Source organism: Ictalurus furcatus, chromosome 29, assembly GCF_023375685.1.
Source record: "Ictalurus furcatus strain D&B chromosome 29, Billie_1.0, whole genome shotgun sequence".
In the NCBI taxonomy this organism is placed as follows: Eukaryota; Metazoa; Chordata; class Actinopteri; order Siluriformes; family Ictaluridae; genus Ictalurus; species Ictalurus furcatus.
This window is the reverse complement of record NC_071283.1, coordinates 1336737-1354236: the sequence shown is the minus strand read 5'-3', so window position 1 is coordinate 1354236 and position 17500 is coordinate 1336737. Positions and strand designations below refer to the sequence as shown.

Genomic DNA, 17500 nt, shown 5'->3' with positions numbered 1-17500 from the left:
TACCTTCACTCACACACTCACACACACACACACAACACATCTCTCAGCGCTAACCTTTCCTCTGACATTTCAGTTGTGTGTTTAATAAGATCGACGGCGAGTCGACGCCTGAGAGCTCATGTCTGGATTTAAATCCCGGATTGAAACTGTTTCTACATCCTGCAGCACTTTACATTATTTATTCAGCACTTAAAATCTAAAAATGTTGAAACAACCCCAAAGCTATGAGGCTTGTTTTCGGGAGGAAAACTAATCTGGCGGGGGGGGGAGAATTAAACCGAGCAGCTCTGCATATGAACCGGAGAGTTACAGGCGAACACTGTTTCTCAGTAATAACACAAACACCGTCAGGCTTAGCATTTTACAGAAGAGGATAGAAAGAGGAAAATAAAGTCAATATAGACCAGTCATTCATTTGACTTTTCTAGATTTGTACTGCATTTATACGAAACAGCATTTTAGCGCCCCCTACTGGAGAGTTTTCGTTTATTTTTGTCCTAGAGGTTTTATGCTGCATTTGCAAATATCCTGTAATGACAGCAACACGTCAAATGTCCTCGCAATGACATCACGACATCAAACGTCCTTGCAGCGACAACACATCAAACGTCCTCGCAACGACATCATGACTTCAAACATCCTCGCAACAACATCAAACGTCCTCGCAACGACATCAAACGTCCTCGCAACGACATCATGACTTCAAACGTCCTTGCAACGACATCAAATGTTCTCGCAACGACATCATGACATCAAACGTCCTCGCAACGACATCAAACGTCCTCGCAACGACATCATGACATCAAACGTCCTCACAATGACATCATGACTTCAAACGTCCTCGCAACGACATCAAATGTTCTCGCAACGACATCATGACATCACACGTCCTCGCAACGACATCATCACTTCAAACGTCCTCGCAACGACATCAAATGTTCTCGCAATGACATCATGACATCAAACGTCCTCGCAACGACATCAGAAGTCCTCGCAACGACATCACAACATCAAACGTCTATGCATCAACAGGGCGGTGTCAAATGTCTTCGCAACGACGGGGTTGCGTTAAGCATCCTTGCAAAGACGGGGTTGCATTAGGGTCCCCTCTTTTTATTTCCTCAGTTTAAACATTTGATATGTCTTCTATGTTCTATTGTGAATAACGTACGGGTTTTATGAGATCTGAAAATCATTGCATTCTGTTTTTATTTTCATTTTACACAGCGTCCCAACTTTTTTGGAATCGGGGTTGTATTGTACACCTGGAACCTATAACTTCTTAAAGAACCCACGTGGAAGCAGTGTAGCTTTTATACCTGGGTTGTTTTGATGGTTTCTGGTTTTAGTGAATTCACTTCAAGTCGACGGTTCTGCTGATTGCTAGCTCTGTACTGAAATGTGTGTGTGTGTGTGTGTGTGTGTGTGTGTGTGTGTGTGAGGCGCCCCAGCCTCTTGCTGTTCCTCCCTAATATCTTGTGACGGCTTGTACATTTATTTGCCATTTAGCGTTGAATTAGCCTGTCAAAGCTATTGGATTTGCTGATGCCAGCCAGTCTTGCGGTGTGCAACCGATTTACCACGCACACACACACAAAGTCTAAAATAAATGCTAGCTGTGTGCACTGCCAATAAGCAGACAACACGTTAGCAAAGCAACAATAACAGCAATGCTGACTAGCGCATATTTCACAATTCAGGGGATTTCTTCATTTGTTTATTTATTTGTCATCAGCTTATCATAGCAACATTCCAAGAGTCACTTAGAGGCCACAGAGTTCTCACAGTGATGCATATCCCATGATGCCCCTCACTTCCTGTTTCCCAGGGAAATCTCTGCTAGTCGGAGTCTGTGGGAGTACGTTTGGGAGAATCATCACGTTCGAAAAGCAAGCTTCCATCATTATCTTAAGATTTGTTCATGTTCGCTGTCTGGTTAGAATGATAACAGTTAATAGTTATTATAGTGAAAATCCTGTCAGGTTAGCTCAGGCTAACTAGCTGTCTCACACCAACAGTGAAACCTGAACATTTCTAAACAAGACTTAAAAATCCTCTCAGAAATCCGGTCGGGCTGCTAGTTAGCGTTAGCATTTTACGATTATATGATTACAAAATAATCCTCTTCGATTTATCTCACGTTCGCTAGTTATTTTACCTCACTTTTCGGGTTATTTTAGCTCATGTTAGCATTTCCAGTTAATATGAATTTGAAATCCATCTCAGAAATCCCTCCTTTTTAGCTCACGTTAGCGAGATGGCTCACAGTATAGTGAATTCTAAGATTCCTGTCAGGTTATGCTAGTTGACTGGTTAGCTTTCGCAGTTAAGATTGCGATCATTTATGAAGATGATTTAAAAAATAAATAAATAAATAAATCCTCTCAGAAATCAGTTCAGGTTAGATCATGTTAGCTAGCTGGTTCACACTACAGTGAATTTAGAACATTCCTTCTCCCAGATTCCTGTCATATTCCTATCAGAATAAAAAATCTTTAGTAATCCTGTCAGTTTAACACGATGTAGCTAACTGGCTAACCTTTTGAAGTAAAATATATATATTTATATGAATATGACTTAAAAATCTTTTTGGATTACCTCAGTTTAGCTAACTGGCTTACAATGAAGTGAATTCTGAACATTCCTCTCAGATTTCTCCTGTCAGATTATATTAGCTAGCTGCTTAGGTTTAGCAGTTAATAAGATATAAAAATCCACTCAGAACTCCTTTTAGATTAGTCGAGTAATTTCCAAATAAGACTTTCGGTTATGTTAGCATTAGCTGTTACGATCAGCTCAGATTGGCTCATTCTTGTCAGGTTAGCAAGCACAAAAAATATTTAAAAATCCTGTCAGCCTAAATCACTTGAGCTAGCGGGCAAATTTACGAATATTTTGGTAAAAATTCCTGTCAGGTTAGCTCATGTAAGGTAGCGGGCTAATTTATGAATATGTTGTTAAAAATTCCTGTCAGGTTAGCTCATGTAAACTAGCGTGCTGCCATTAGCAGTCACTTTCTGATTTTCGAACCCCCAGACATCCATCTAGGAAGTAAAAATAATTAAAATACACACATCACGTGGCGTCTAATCTGCAGACTGACTCTTCTGGACTCTGTTTGTATCCTGTGTTTGTCGCCTCATGCTGTTGGACAGCTCTAATAACGCAGGAAATTGTCACTTCGGGGCCTAGCGCGAGCGTGCTATCAGTATTATCATAATAATGAGGTGTTTCTTATCTCTAACCATGTCTAGGGAAATTGTTCTGACCATATTTGGTTTTGTTTCTGAGAAATAAATTACCCAGAGAAATAGAAAGAAGGCAAAAATAAATAAATAAACAAATGTCATTGTACACGTGCGCACATGAGGCAGGCTATCGTGCTATCGTGTATAGTATGCTGCGTCTTTACACCGTTGACTCACGATTAGGGTTTTAATACAGGTTAATAAGGTTAATCCGCTTTTTAAACTTCATTTTAGCTTCACATTCATATTTTGAGCGTTTTATATCTCACGAGAGTCACTCATGTCTCTCAGTGGGATGGAAACTCTGTGTGTGTGTGTGTGTGTGTGTGTGTGTGTGTGTGTGTGTGTGTGTGTGTGTGTGTGTGTGTGTGTGTGTGTGAGGACTTTTGGAATTCCGCGGCATTCCCCGCTGAGGTCTTCACGCCAAAATGAATGGTCGTTTCATAGTCTTGCATGCTGAAGGAAAATATGATGAATCTTGTGCATATTTGGTCTCTAAGCCCAAGACGCATAACGCAAAACATGCGTCTTTTGTTCCGCTAACAGATTAGCGCTGAGAAAAACAGGACTAAGTGACTTTTGAGGCGCAAATTAGCGTATAAGCGTAACTTAAACTACTCAACCTGACGTTTACAGACGTGCTAGCAATGTTGCTAACAAGAAAACCTTATCAGGTGGGAAGAGAGAGAGAGAGAATATGAATTTTACTCTAGCCTCCCTGTTAGCGGATAAAACAGCCAAGTTCGATTTCTTTTCCAAATGTGTATCAAGAAAGTAATAAAACATCGAGGCAAAGGTCCAGTGTGGGTCTCCTAGCTCCACTCTATCTATCAGTCCTCACAAGACTGATATTTACCACAGTTCACCTAAATAAATTAAACAAATGCACGTCTTTCACGTCCCGCATCCTCCCTCCCCCATTCCAAAGATACCAGATGACTTTTAGCTAAGAAAAGCATCGTTTTCGGTATCTCCGTATAACTGTAGCAATGACTCAATCAGCGTAAATGCTACAATTAAACCATAAATGTTGGCACCTCTGAATTTATTGTCCTCACCATACCTACATACGTACAATCCAACGCAAGGTGCAAGTAGTTCACACTGCTCCAATCCATCCAGAAGCTAACGTTTGACAAGATTCCTGTTAAAGCTAACCCTAACATACAGTGAGAATATCGGCAAGACTTCGCAATGTCTGGCTAAACTGGGTCGTTTATACTGTATACTGTGAAACGAGGAAGTGGCCTGGAAGTGTTTGTCTGAAGTTACACTTGGACTCGGACACCTGTTCAGTTAAGTACTGAGGAACTACTGAGTGAAAAGGGGCAGGGCTTAAGTTACATTTGTTCAGAGGACTGTCTGTGGGGATAGACGGCCTCGTATCTACACTGTCTGGCGTCCAGGATGTTATACTTTATATAACTATCCAAGTTCAAGCCACTCTAGCTAACCTTAATGAGAAGATTTTAGTGGATAATCACGTTAATACGAACATTTCCACTTCGTGTTCAAATGTAACTCGAGCTCTGTCTTGTTAGTGCCAGGAAGATATCTTCACATTACTAAAGTTCATGCAAAGAAAAAAAATTAAAATAAATAATAATAATAAACAAATTAAGCAACAGGTAACTGCAAACATGTCCCCCAGTGACATCATTATCGGAAAATCGAAACAAATCTGCTTCAGCACATTCCACCAGCTGAAACTAAAAGCGCCAAATGGACGGGAAAAAAACCCCCAGAGAGCTCATTATGGAATGTACAATTATTGCTATTACTGTCATCATTATCACTCCAGCTTCGTTAGTTTCATTGCTGTTGCTCTCTCTCTCTCTCTCTCTCTCGTGCGGAGGCTGAGGGAATGCAAACACAAATGGTATCCATACACATTCAATATTACAGTAAGAATCAGTTCTGCTTAGTTAAACACACACACACACCCCTCCAGCAGAGATGTATAATCATCATGTGTGAATGAAATAAAAGGATGGCTTAACTCCGGTTCTTTATCTCTGAACACGAGCAAAACTGAGATCGTTATTTTATCAGAACACCAACACTTACTAAAAATATCCTCTATGATGTACTTGTGACATCGATAGCGCTCTCGTTAAACCATCTAGTACTGTAAAAAAAAACAAAAAAAAAAACACGTAGGTATCATCTTTGATCCCTCCCTCACCTGCTCGCCTCCGTCCCTTCATTAGCCTCAAAGACGCCGAAACACTGTTTATGTATCATCGTATTACTATTGTAAAGCGTCCTTGAGCTCTGGAAAGGCGCTGTGTAAATAAAACATAGTATTTATTATTCTTATTATTATTGTAATCCTGAATACAGTGTTTCTCTTAGTTCTGAAAGGATTGAATATTTATGAAAACAACACTTGAATGGATCGAAATTCTTCACTCGAGCTCAAATAGAACGTAAAAAAAATCCCACACTGAGGTCAGATTAGTTCGCCCATGTTCCTTGGTGAACCCTAACCCTAACCCTAAACAACAGCTTTATTCCTAATCTCTCAAACACTGAGGATCCAAACTAGACGAATGCTATTCTGTAGCTGCCACGATACAATGATAGCTCACACGATAAATACAAAATGTACGTAGCAGCGGATCGATTAGACCGATGGTTCTTCACCCTTTCCTCTCGACCGTCATGCCTCAACTTTGGTTCTGAGATTTCCGAGCAACAGCTCGAGGTAGTCCATCAGTGGCTGTATATAGAACATTTAGTCTAATGGTTAAAACACTCAAAAAAAAAAAAAAAAAAAAACATTTGTCTTTCAGACCTAGGGTTAGACTTTATTCTTCTTTGTCTAAATTCCCTTTGTCTCCTGAGTCCTGATGCCCGGGGACTCCTTAAATGGCCTTGTTACTCACAAGAAGCACAACACATTGAGTGAAAGAATTTGACCAATTATCCTCGAGCTTAAAACTTAAAAATAAGTGGAAGTTATTTAGCGTTTGTGTTTGTGTTGTGTTTGGACCGATTCATCGCTAAACACGAGCAAGCTTTCCTTTCTAAATAATGGCTGTGTTTTGGAGTGGCTCCCCAGAGTGGGAGGAATATGTCAGGATAAACAGACGGAGCAGACCAACCCTGGCAGAGACACAAATATACTGGACTTGGACTGCAGCATGAGCTGGTTTTAAATGCTACGATGCTTTTATTTCCTACAAAAGGAACTTCAGCTCCATCTTATATCTTGCAATGCTGGTCCTGTCGAGGTTCGAGACTTTTACCGTTCCCCCAGGCCACTGATGCAAGCACATGCAATGATGTCAATGTTTTCCAACTGGCTAGCTGGACATGATGAGTTACATACAACGGCTTCAGAAAAGTCACACTAATGTGTGTTTGTGGAGCCTGGAGAACGACTTGGATCGTCCTCGGGATCAGATCATTCTGGCAACTTTTCCAAAAAAAAAAAAACTCTGGTACTTTATCCTCTCGTGTGAGAAGGATACTCTTGTATCAAAGCTATGTGAAATAGGTCGTCGTCATGCTTTCTGATGCTCTTTAGCTTCCACAAATTCACACACAATGAGACGAATCAGGTTCAGAGAAGAAGAAAAAAACACGACTCTGAAATTGGATTTTTATGGAGATGCAATAAAATTAATAGGATGCATAAAAAGTAGAACATTTCACCCGAGGCGAAACTTACCATCTCATTTTCCATACAATCATATTTATGCATGTGGTGTTTGTGGATGGAAGCTTTGCACAGGAAGTTCAAACCAGTGGATTAACGATACAGCAGGAAGGTGCAATCCTGCTCCTGATGATCTCCTCAACATATTTGTTCCATTTAACTGAAGTTTGTATGACTGACTGATTGTGTTAAGCTCATTATCCCTGTTTAAAGAACACAAGTTCAGTAAACAAATCAGCGTATCTTACCTTCCGTGTTCGGAGCCTGACAGGAACTTCCTCAGGTTTGGGGTCTCTTTCTACATCATCCATATTTGGACTTGTCTGAAGAATCATCACATGATCAGAGGCTTCCATTCTGCTTTGTAACGAAGACTCGAAGTCCGCTGAGACCCCAGTGATGTCGTTTCCCAGAAATCCTGCCTCTGGGGTATCCTGCATCTCCAGTTGTACAGAACTTCCTTTAGTGTTTCCAGCACCCTTAAGAGCCACCAAAGTTGGGTTGTCCTCCATCAGCAGACCCAGAGTTTCCTCCCCCAACTCGGTAAAAGATACTTCGTGAATGGTGTCCAGCTTGGACTCGCACTCTCCGCACTCGTCAGGATTACTAGTACTTTCGGATGCGTATGGGGAAAACTCAAGTTCTGTCGATGCGTTGAGGTTGTGAACCTGCAGAACCTCTTCGCTTGTGACTACCTGCTCATCGTTAGAGTTTGAAATGTTAGAATTGAGGAGAACATCTGGAACAACGCTATTCTTGGGAATTTGAGAAGCTTCAGATTGCTTGATCTCTGTGGTCAGGTCAGTACTTGTGATGGCATCACTATGATCATCAAGTACAAGCGAAGCCTCCAAATCAAATCCATGATTGACCGAGATTGTTGCTTCTACACCTACCCTCATTACCTGTTGGTGATCTAGCATGCTTGCTTCTACGACAGCATCACCAATGTTGTCTTCTACCATTGGCTCGCCGTTTATTTCAGGTGTTCCTGTTAATTCCGTTGTTACTTCATTATTCGCGAGAATTTCAGAAAAGCTGATTTCAACATCGTCCTTGGAGACATCCTTGGTTTCAGCTGTTGTAGTGAAATCCATTTTCTTGGCCTGTCCTTCTGCAGCATTTGCTGAAGAACTGCCAGAGGATGTGGACATCGTTTTGATAGTGATGTCTTCATCTTTCTTATTTATTTCATCAAGGCTTTCATAAAGCAAATGATTGGAAATGGATGCTGAATGGTTGTGACTTGATGGACTGGCTTTTGATCGGTTAACGTCTTCGTCTGCCATAGCATTTCTGGTCGTCGCAAAAGCGTGACCTTTGGTAAACGTTTGACTGTTTTGACCTTCATAGCTAGCTCCTATACCCTTAAATGTACCAGAAAATGTCTTCCTCCTCCTGGTCCTGTATTCCCCAGGACAGCTTTCAAAGCCAGGACGATGACGGCAACATTCTGGCATCGATGCGCATCTCTCTCGCTGTCTTCGACCTCTGGGGGAACCACTGCCTCCAACACCTGCCTGGCAACAAACCAGATCAAGGTCGTCATAGCTGTACTGTTTCCTCGAGTGTGGGGTTACATGATCCTCCCAGCTTCTTGTGCGCAAGGCTACAGGCATGGCCGACGACCTCTGCTATTCCATAGAATCTTGCTACAGATGCCCACACAAAGTGCTAAAGCAGACCTGAGGGAGGAAAAAAAAGCAGAGAATGAAAGAGAGCAAGCGAGGAGACGAGCGAGACAAGTCTGTATTATTCAGAGATGCCTTCCAGTCCCTCGTCCATGAAAGCTGACAAATTTAACAGATGTCTGATGTGAGCATAGCACTTAACGTCAAGTTTAATCATCTACATCATCCCTACGTGGTCATCAACAGCTATTCAAAAAGAACCACCACAGCTTTGTGCAATTCAGCACTCTGTACACATAGACAAACTCTGACCCAGTTCTCCTCTCATACGGTCCTTAAAATACAAGGCAACACACGATAAAAGGTTCATTCATGATCCAGGGCATAAACAAGAGACACGGGACAAGCCAAACATGGTTTAGTCACTGCAGAGCCGCTTAGACTCGACTCGACTAAAGGAACACAAAAACGTTAAGATACTAGTTTAATAAATCCTTCACAAGAAATATGAAATTAAGGCAAATAGCACTAGCCATTGAATTAGGACAAAAGTAATGGCACCCTATATAAAGAGGAAGTGCTATATATTATATATTATATTATGCAATATAATCACCATTTTTTAGCTCTCTGTGCTTTAGCTTTGCCTTTTATGGAGTTTTGTGGGCGTGACGCTTGGTAATTTACAGCTGATTGGCATTTATTAATATACGCGTGTGAGTGAAAGAAAAAACACTAGTGAAACACTGGAAAAAGGTGGTGTGAAAGAGTGTGTGTGTGGACTGGCTTCCCAACCGGGATCTATTCCTGGGATAGACTCCAGATCCATTGCAAGCTTGTGCAGGACAGAGTGATTACTGATTACTGTAGATGGATGAAAAGGAAAAAGGTGGTGCTGATTATAGGGCAAGTCAAGATAAGGACATATTAGTACTATTTTAGCCAATTCACAAAAACAAAAAAAAGTTTTTCCAAAAACTTCGTCCGTGTGCAAACCTGTAGAGTTTACACAACACGTCACATCACGTCTTTGAAAGCCTTCTGACTGTTTAAACCAGGTAAGTGTTTCAATTCCACCCCTTCCATAGTAAAATGGAAAATTCACGTCGCACCGCTCTGCTTCCACTGCGCCGCTCTGCGCTACTTAGCCTCCAGATGCAAGCTAACTCCCCCATTAAAAGTTTGGAAAGTTCCAAAATGAACTTTCCAAGGAAATGGGGTGACAAATGAGAAGGCAGCTCGGCTATGCGCCGCAACAGCAGGAGCTCGTGATGTTCTTGACATCTCTGCGGATTTAGCGGTTAGCGGCTTGCTCGGAGACGATCTCAGAGTTGACGGTTAGCGGCCGAGGGAGTCGTTCCCTAATCAGAGCATTCCTCTCACATCTGGTGAGTGGAATCTCTCTGCAGGGAACATCTGGTTACTTGGTTGATCCCAGGAGGAGGTTGCTCTGTTCCTTCAGGCTATATGCATATCTATTCAGCATCTTTAATAGAGGAGGGCTACTGAAGAACGACCGAATAAAATAAAAAATAAAAGAAAGCGAAGATGAGTACCTTGTGTCCTCGACGCTGGTCTTTTCTCCTCGCTGGTGTCTCGGTCTGTCGGTCGGTGATGTTTGGTGCTGGTGATGTCACGACCTGTTACCCTCTGTCCTCATTCAGGGGGTGAGATCACTCTTGACACAACTCTCATTTGGGACACTGAGATCGCACGCATCCAGGGTGAGCTTTCTACCGCCCAGATGTGGAGCAGAGAGAAACACAAGAAGATGACGAGTGACAGAACCAATGCTCACCAAGAACCAGAACTTTGTCTTGGCGCTTTCAAAGTGTTCCCATTCACCGTTAGATCCAGGCTTCCATGACCAGGAAGCGATTTGCGTCAACTAGGTCTTCATTTGTAGAACTTGCACCAAGAACAGCCAACTGTTCTGTTCGTTCCTTGACCTCCTTTTCCCGTCTGATTCCTCTCTTTCGAAAATGTTCAAGTTCTCAGATCAGGTGTGATAGCTGCTTCTTGACTAGGCCGCAGATAGGCAGAGAATTTGAAAAAGAAGGACGAATAGAGCCTGGGCGAAGCGGCGCGAGAGGCAGCGGCAGCAGCAGACACTCATCTTGATCGCATTAGCGGGTTTTAGCTGACGCAGACATGACCGCTCTCTTTCTCTACTTCTCCATGCGCTCTTGACAATTTCCAAGACTGAGTCATCTCTTTCGCTCTCTCACTCTCCTTTTTGCTCTCTCTCTCTCCCTTTCTTATTTACTGTCATCTGCTTATTCTCTCTACTTTCTGCCCTCTGCGTCCTCCCACAGTTTTCTCAGAGTTCACTACTTCCTCTCTCTCTCTCTCTCTCTCTCTCTCTCACTCCGACTCTCACTGTGTTTGACGTCTGCGAGTTGGTTTTGATTAAAAACAGGCACGACGTCACATAATGGTCCACGACTCAGGGCCAGCTCGTCGGTGGGATTGGCTTCTTCTTCTTCTTCCCTTTTCCTCCTAAACGGTCAAACCGTGTAACTGTACAAGCATCCTTACGCAAACGGTCAAATATGAAGAAATAAAAAAAGAAAACAAAGGGAAGGTTCAAACGTCGCGACATGGTGTTGCAGACATTCCTGGTGAATATGCCAGCCCTGTGAAAACACAAAACTTGGCAGTGGAGTCTTAGACAACGTTTTTTGTTTTTTTGTTTTTTCTACACATCTGGGTAAGGAGGCCCTTGGAATCTCTGGAACAGTGACTCAACTGTGTCTTTAGGCCTCTGCTAAGGAAAACAAGGTCCAGTGCTTTTCTCTCAGTGTGTGTAGCCCATTCATTCCCTAATATAGACATGGTGTTTGACAGCTAAGCACTCTCTCTCTCTCTCTCTCTCTCTCTCTCTCTCTCTCTCTCTCAGTGCATTTTAAAGGCACATGGCTTCTTCTTCTTCTTCTTTAATGTGAAGTCGGTTTAAATTAAGAGTGACTACAGAGACCGTCCTCTTTAATCTTCACCACGGCACTGCTGGAATTCTGGACTGTGATTGGTCAGAAGGTGTTGATTAGTTTTCTAGAACAGCAGCTCTGACAGTAGCGCAGGTGTATATGAATGTGCTCGTTCTGATAGGTTATCGTTTCCATAGCAACTCTATGTATTTTTACCGTGACAGAAATACACACAGTAGTAGTAATAATAATAACAATAATAATAATAATAATAATAAACTCTGATTTATCACGCTGCCCAATTGTTGATTATTTTCCTATAACAGCATGACACACACGTTCAAATGAAATACAATTTTGACAAAATAAACAAACAGTGATTAATAATAATAATAATAAAATAATGATAATAATAATAATAATAATAATAATAATAATAATAATAAAAACCCATACAGACATGACTACATGTGCTTGGAGCGCTGATTAGCATTCATGAAGAATCCCGGTGAGCTTTAGCGTGTAACATCCGACAAATCCCACGAACCTGACTACGTAGCGTGTCGTGCAGAACTCGTTAACGCCAGCATTAACGTTAGCATGTGAGATATCACACAATCTCATTTACCTTTAGCTAATAATGAATTAGCGTTACACCGAGAGTATGATTTATAATCCAGATTATCCGCCGCAAATTGGATTGAAACCTTTTTACAAATTGGCCTTTCGAAGCTTAAATGCCAAGAGTCTGTGGGTGAATAACCTCAAATCACACACACACACACACACACACACACACACTCTTACAGGACTGTAATGAAAATATTGAACACTTCTTCTGTACAACAGAAATTTCCGAGTCTCTAGTTTATTAGCTACCTGGTACTGTGAGAGTAATGTCTGCAATGTATACACACACACACACACACACACACGTTTCAAGGCCGTAATGAAGATGTGAAAGGGTTAACCCAGTGAAGTGTGTTAATGAGTCAAGTCGAGTTCAAATGTTAGAGAATAACGCCGACATGAGTCCGAGTCTCAGATTAATAAAGTGTTTGGTTCAGGGTCAGGGTCAGGGTCAGGGTCAGGGTCAGTACGGATTCACGTTTTAGCTCGTATGTTTGCTACAATGCAGTACTCTCAAAGCGAAGCTCGTACTTATGTAATGTAGAACAGAATAGAATAAACTGAGTAGAATAGAATGGAGCAGAATGTAGTGTAGAAGGAAAGAATAGAATCCCACAGACCAGAGTCACATTAAAATAATGAAAATAACAGAAGATTAGAGGAGGATAGAATAGAACGGAGAATCGAAATGCAATGAAAATAAACAGGAGATTAGAACAGGACACGAAGGAGCAGAGCAGAAAGTAGTGCACCATAACGTCAAGGAATAGAAGATGAGAATATAGAATTGAGCGTAGAGATACAGAACTGAGCGGAATGGAATAGAATAAATGAGAATAGAGATATAGTAGAATAGAAGATAATAGAATAGTTATAAGGGTGTCTGTTAATGATAATAATAATAATAATAATAATAATAATAATAATGATAATGGGGTCAGTTCACAAATCGAGGCATTGTTATGTTTTGTAAATGTAAATTGGGACGCAGCCGACTCCCAACGCAAACCCGGTACCGCTAATCAGCTCAGAACTCTCTGCTAGAACCCTTCCGCTCGGACTAATCAGGAGAACCATCAGAACACGAGCAGTGTGAGCAGAAGAAGAACGAGAGTGTGGATAAAGATCAGCTCTGGAGTATTGCTTTCCTGTTATTACACACAGCTCAGCTCCACAGTCATGCCCAGTTCACAGCTAACACAACGGAGCACCATTCATCATCTCCGTGTGTGTGTGTGTGTGTGTGTGTGTGTGTGTGTGTGTGTGTACAAGACTCTCTGAGGAAAAAGCTGTAATATGAAGCATCACCTTCTGCACAAATCGTCTGGCCTGGTACAATCTCCACTGACCTCACACCACGGCTGACCATGAGTTACAATGCAGCGATGTTCAGCGGGGTAATTATTCCCATTTTTCTTGGGTCACGCCTCTGTTTAAAAGGCCAGTGAAATTAGCATGTTTCATATGCCATGTACACAAAACATGACGTCTGATATTAGCACGCAGACGTGGTATTTTTCTTACGCGTACACGGGAATTCCCACCAACGCTAGCACGTAGCAAATAAAGGCCAAATTAGCGGGACGATTTGTTCTCTTCAGAGACTGTGTCGTGATGAGGGAGGGGAGGGGGGGAGGGACAAACAAACCCAAAACTCATTCCTAAAATAACCGCAAAGTAAACATTTCCATATTACAGCTTCACACCCTCGTTAATGCGCTCGATGGAACATTAGCAGTTAATCAGAACGGTTGTGAATTGCCTTTCTGATAAACGAGGACGCGAGATCAAGGTCAGCGTCTATTCGAGTCGCATCAATGAAATATTCCACACACGAAAACGAGACTAATTAAATATTCATGAGCTTTAATTCTGCCAGAATAAACCGAGCGTTACACGCAAACAACATCACAACCGAACTGAGGGGAAAACACACACACACACGCACACACACGCACACACACACACACACACACACATATATATATGTACACACACACACACACACACATTTTCTCACACACACACATACACACACGTGTACACACACATATACACACACGTGTACACACACATATACATGCGTGTATACACATGTACACACATACACACACACACTCTCTCTCTCTCACACACACACATACACACGTACACAAATACACACACACATATACACACATACACACACACACTCTCTCTCTCTCACACACACACATACACACGTACACAAATACACACACACATATACACACACATACACACACACACTCTCTCTCTCTCACACACACACATACACACGTACACAAATACACACGTGTACACACACAAGTACACACATATACACACACACTCTCTCTCAAACACACATATGCACACGTGTATACACACACATGTACACACACACATATACACACGCGTGTACATGCATACACGTACACACACACACACACATGTGTACACACACACACACACGTACACAAATACACACGTGTACACACACAAGTACACACATATACACACACACACTCTCTCTCACACACACACATATGCACACGTGTATACACACACATGTACACACACATATATACACACGCGTGTACATACACACACGTACACACACATATACACACACACGTACACACGCATATACACACACACTGTGTGATAAATAATAGGAGATGTTTAAAAAAGAGGGAACAAGTTTTACTCAATTTAAATTTGCATTGAATTACCTGAGGAGGACCTGGACATTTAATCAGAGGGGATTATTATATATATATATATATATATGTTTCCAATTTAGAGCCACACTCTCAATTAGACACTTCTAATCATTCCATCAGACGTAACCTACGGAGACGATCCGAGCACCAACGCTGCTCTGTGTCTAATTTCCAAGAAGCTCCTGACATTGGAATTCCACTTCACCTTGCGCTGACACTAAGTTCTTTAGACGGCTAAAGGTTCTAGATTTTTAAAAAGGTTCTACTTGAAACTGTTTGTAAAGTAGACAGGAGAAAGGTAAATACTTTCAATACAAGACTTTTCCAAAAAAAGGAAAGGAATGCAGATGTACAGAAACGGAATATGTTAGCATTTCGAGTATTTGTGTGTGTGTGTGTGTGTGTGTGTGTGTGTGTGTGTGTGAGAGAGAGAGAGAGAGAGACAGAGTGAGCGCTCATGCTTAATTAAGACAGACTTGTTGAAAAAACTGAGCTTTCAGGGATGATGAAGTAGCTAATGAGCTAGAGGAAGTTACCCAACGCCTAATGAGCAGCTATCCCACACACACACACACACACACACACACACACACACACACACTGCCTATATTCCATATCCCTCTCCGATCCACATGCGCACTCTGTCTCTCTGTAATGATGATGAATAGTCATACACCTTTTCCATGACATGGGTGGATTCTTCCACCCAATACAAGCTGGAGCATCAGCATTTGTTTGACCTGTGTGTGTGTGTGTGTGTGTGTGTGTGTGTGTGTGTGTGTGTGTGTGTATTAGCAAATCGCTTTAGCTCAGCACTCGCATCTTCTCGGCTGATGGATTTGAATTCTGCATTGCACGGGTTACAGCTGACCTTGTGTTTGAAGTCTATGGTTTAGTGTGTGTGTGTGTGTGTGTGTGTGTGTGTGTACACTTGTCTTCACCTCAGTACTAAAGAGAAAATCTCCCATTAAGGGCTAAACTGTAGAAACTCCAGGCGAAGAGGTCGATACTAGAGACGTTAAAGCGTTTTTTAGGCAAAACCAATCACTGATCAGTATTGTTCCCAACAACCAATCACTGATCAGTATTGTTCCCAACAGCCAATCACTGATCAGTATTGTTCCCAACAACCAATCACTGATCAGTATTGTTCCCAACAGCCAATCACTGATCAGTATTGTTCCCAACAACCAATCACTGATCAGTATTGTTCCCAACAACCAATCACTGATCAGTATTGTTCCCAACAGCCAATTCTAACTAGCAAGCCATATCTGTTCAGGGGTATATAAATGTAAGTTTACACACACACACACACACACACACACACACACACACACTTTAAGCAGATATGAGTCTGTGTGTATTTTAAGAACGATCCCAATTACATATTTATATATACTTATATATATTCCATGTTATATTCCTCCACATGTGCCTATAGCTATTGTCAATCATAATTTCAGAATATGTGTGTGTGTGTGTGTGTGTGTGTGTGTGTGTGTCACAGCAGAACTCAGCTGTTTTAACAACCTGACAGTTCTGAGTTTTAATATGTATGAACCTGTGGGATTTTTTTTTTTATAGAAACTAATTAACTGAACTTTCTGCAGGGTTTATCATCCATGCATCCATCCATCAGTCCATCTATCTATCCATGTATCTATCCATCCATCCATCAGTCCATCTATCATCCATCCATCATCCATCCATCAATCCATCCATCCATCAATCCATCCATCCATCAATCCATCCATCCATCCATCAATCCATCCTTCTATCCATCCATCCTTCTATCCATCTATCCATCCATCCATCTATCCATCTATCCCTCCATCTATCCATCCATCCATCCTTCTATCCATCTATCCATCCATCCATCAGTCCATCTATCCATCAGTCCATCTATCCATCCATCCATCTGTCCATCCAATAATTTGTTTATTTATCTATTCACTCATCCATTCATTTATCTGATAATCCATGCCTTCATCCATAAATAAATCCATCCAATCATCTGTCCAGCCATTCATCGCTCCAATAACTCATTTCTCCATCTATTTATCTATCCATCCAGTTCACAATCCATCCATCAACTAACCTGTCCACCCTCCATCCATCTCATAATCTATCCACCTATAAAATAACCTGTCCACCAATTTATCCATCCATCCATCCATCCATCCATCCAGTTATACATCCATACATTTATCCCACAAATCATTCCTCCAATAATCCATCCATCCAAAAATGTATCACTCCCTCTCTCCATCCATCCATCCATGTATCCATCCTTACAATCATCCTGTCATTTTTTTAATGCTTACAATAATGTGATAATGAACCCTTCCGGTCCATCCCTCCATCCTGCTATCCGCTCTCATGTACAGCTGACTTCGTGACTCAGCATATGATCTCTTCACTCCTCGAATTATTCCGTAATCTGTCTATTAATCCAACCATCTATTGATTCCTCTGTAACACACTCCATCACTGTGACTCGCCCCGGCCTGCCTTTCCTCCTCTTCGGTCATTTCTATATATCGCAGATTTTTTCCCACATCTGTTAGCAAACATTCTCTTTTCAGCTGAAGAATCAGAACACTGAAGGTAAGTGCATGCGGTAGTGGCTTTTTATAAATCAGCGAGAACTCCGTCGAGAACCTGGATTCGTTCT

At 41.6% G+C, this 17500-nt stretch overlaps 1 protein-coding gene across 1 annotated transcript in view; it reads right to left on the bottom strand.

Annotated features, from left to right (window-relative positions):
- Nucleotides 1–11208, bottom strand: part of dlc1 (DLC1 Rho GTPase activating protein) — a 68865-nt gene extending 57657 nt beyond the window's left edge. Inside the window, exons 1-2 of the mRNA XM_053619568.1 lie at nt 10100–11208; nt 7161–8597 (exon numbers count right to left, since the gene is read on the bottom strand). Coding sequence (XP_053475543.1) covers nt 7161–8531 — 1371 coding nt within the window. The 5' untranslated portion in view covers nt 8532–8597; nt 10100–11208. The remainder of the gene's footprint in view (nt 1–7160; nt 8598–10099) is intronic.
- Nucleotides 11209–17500: the final 6292 nt, after the last annotated feature.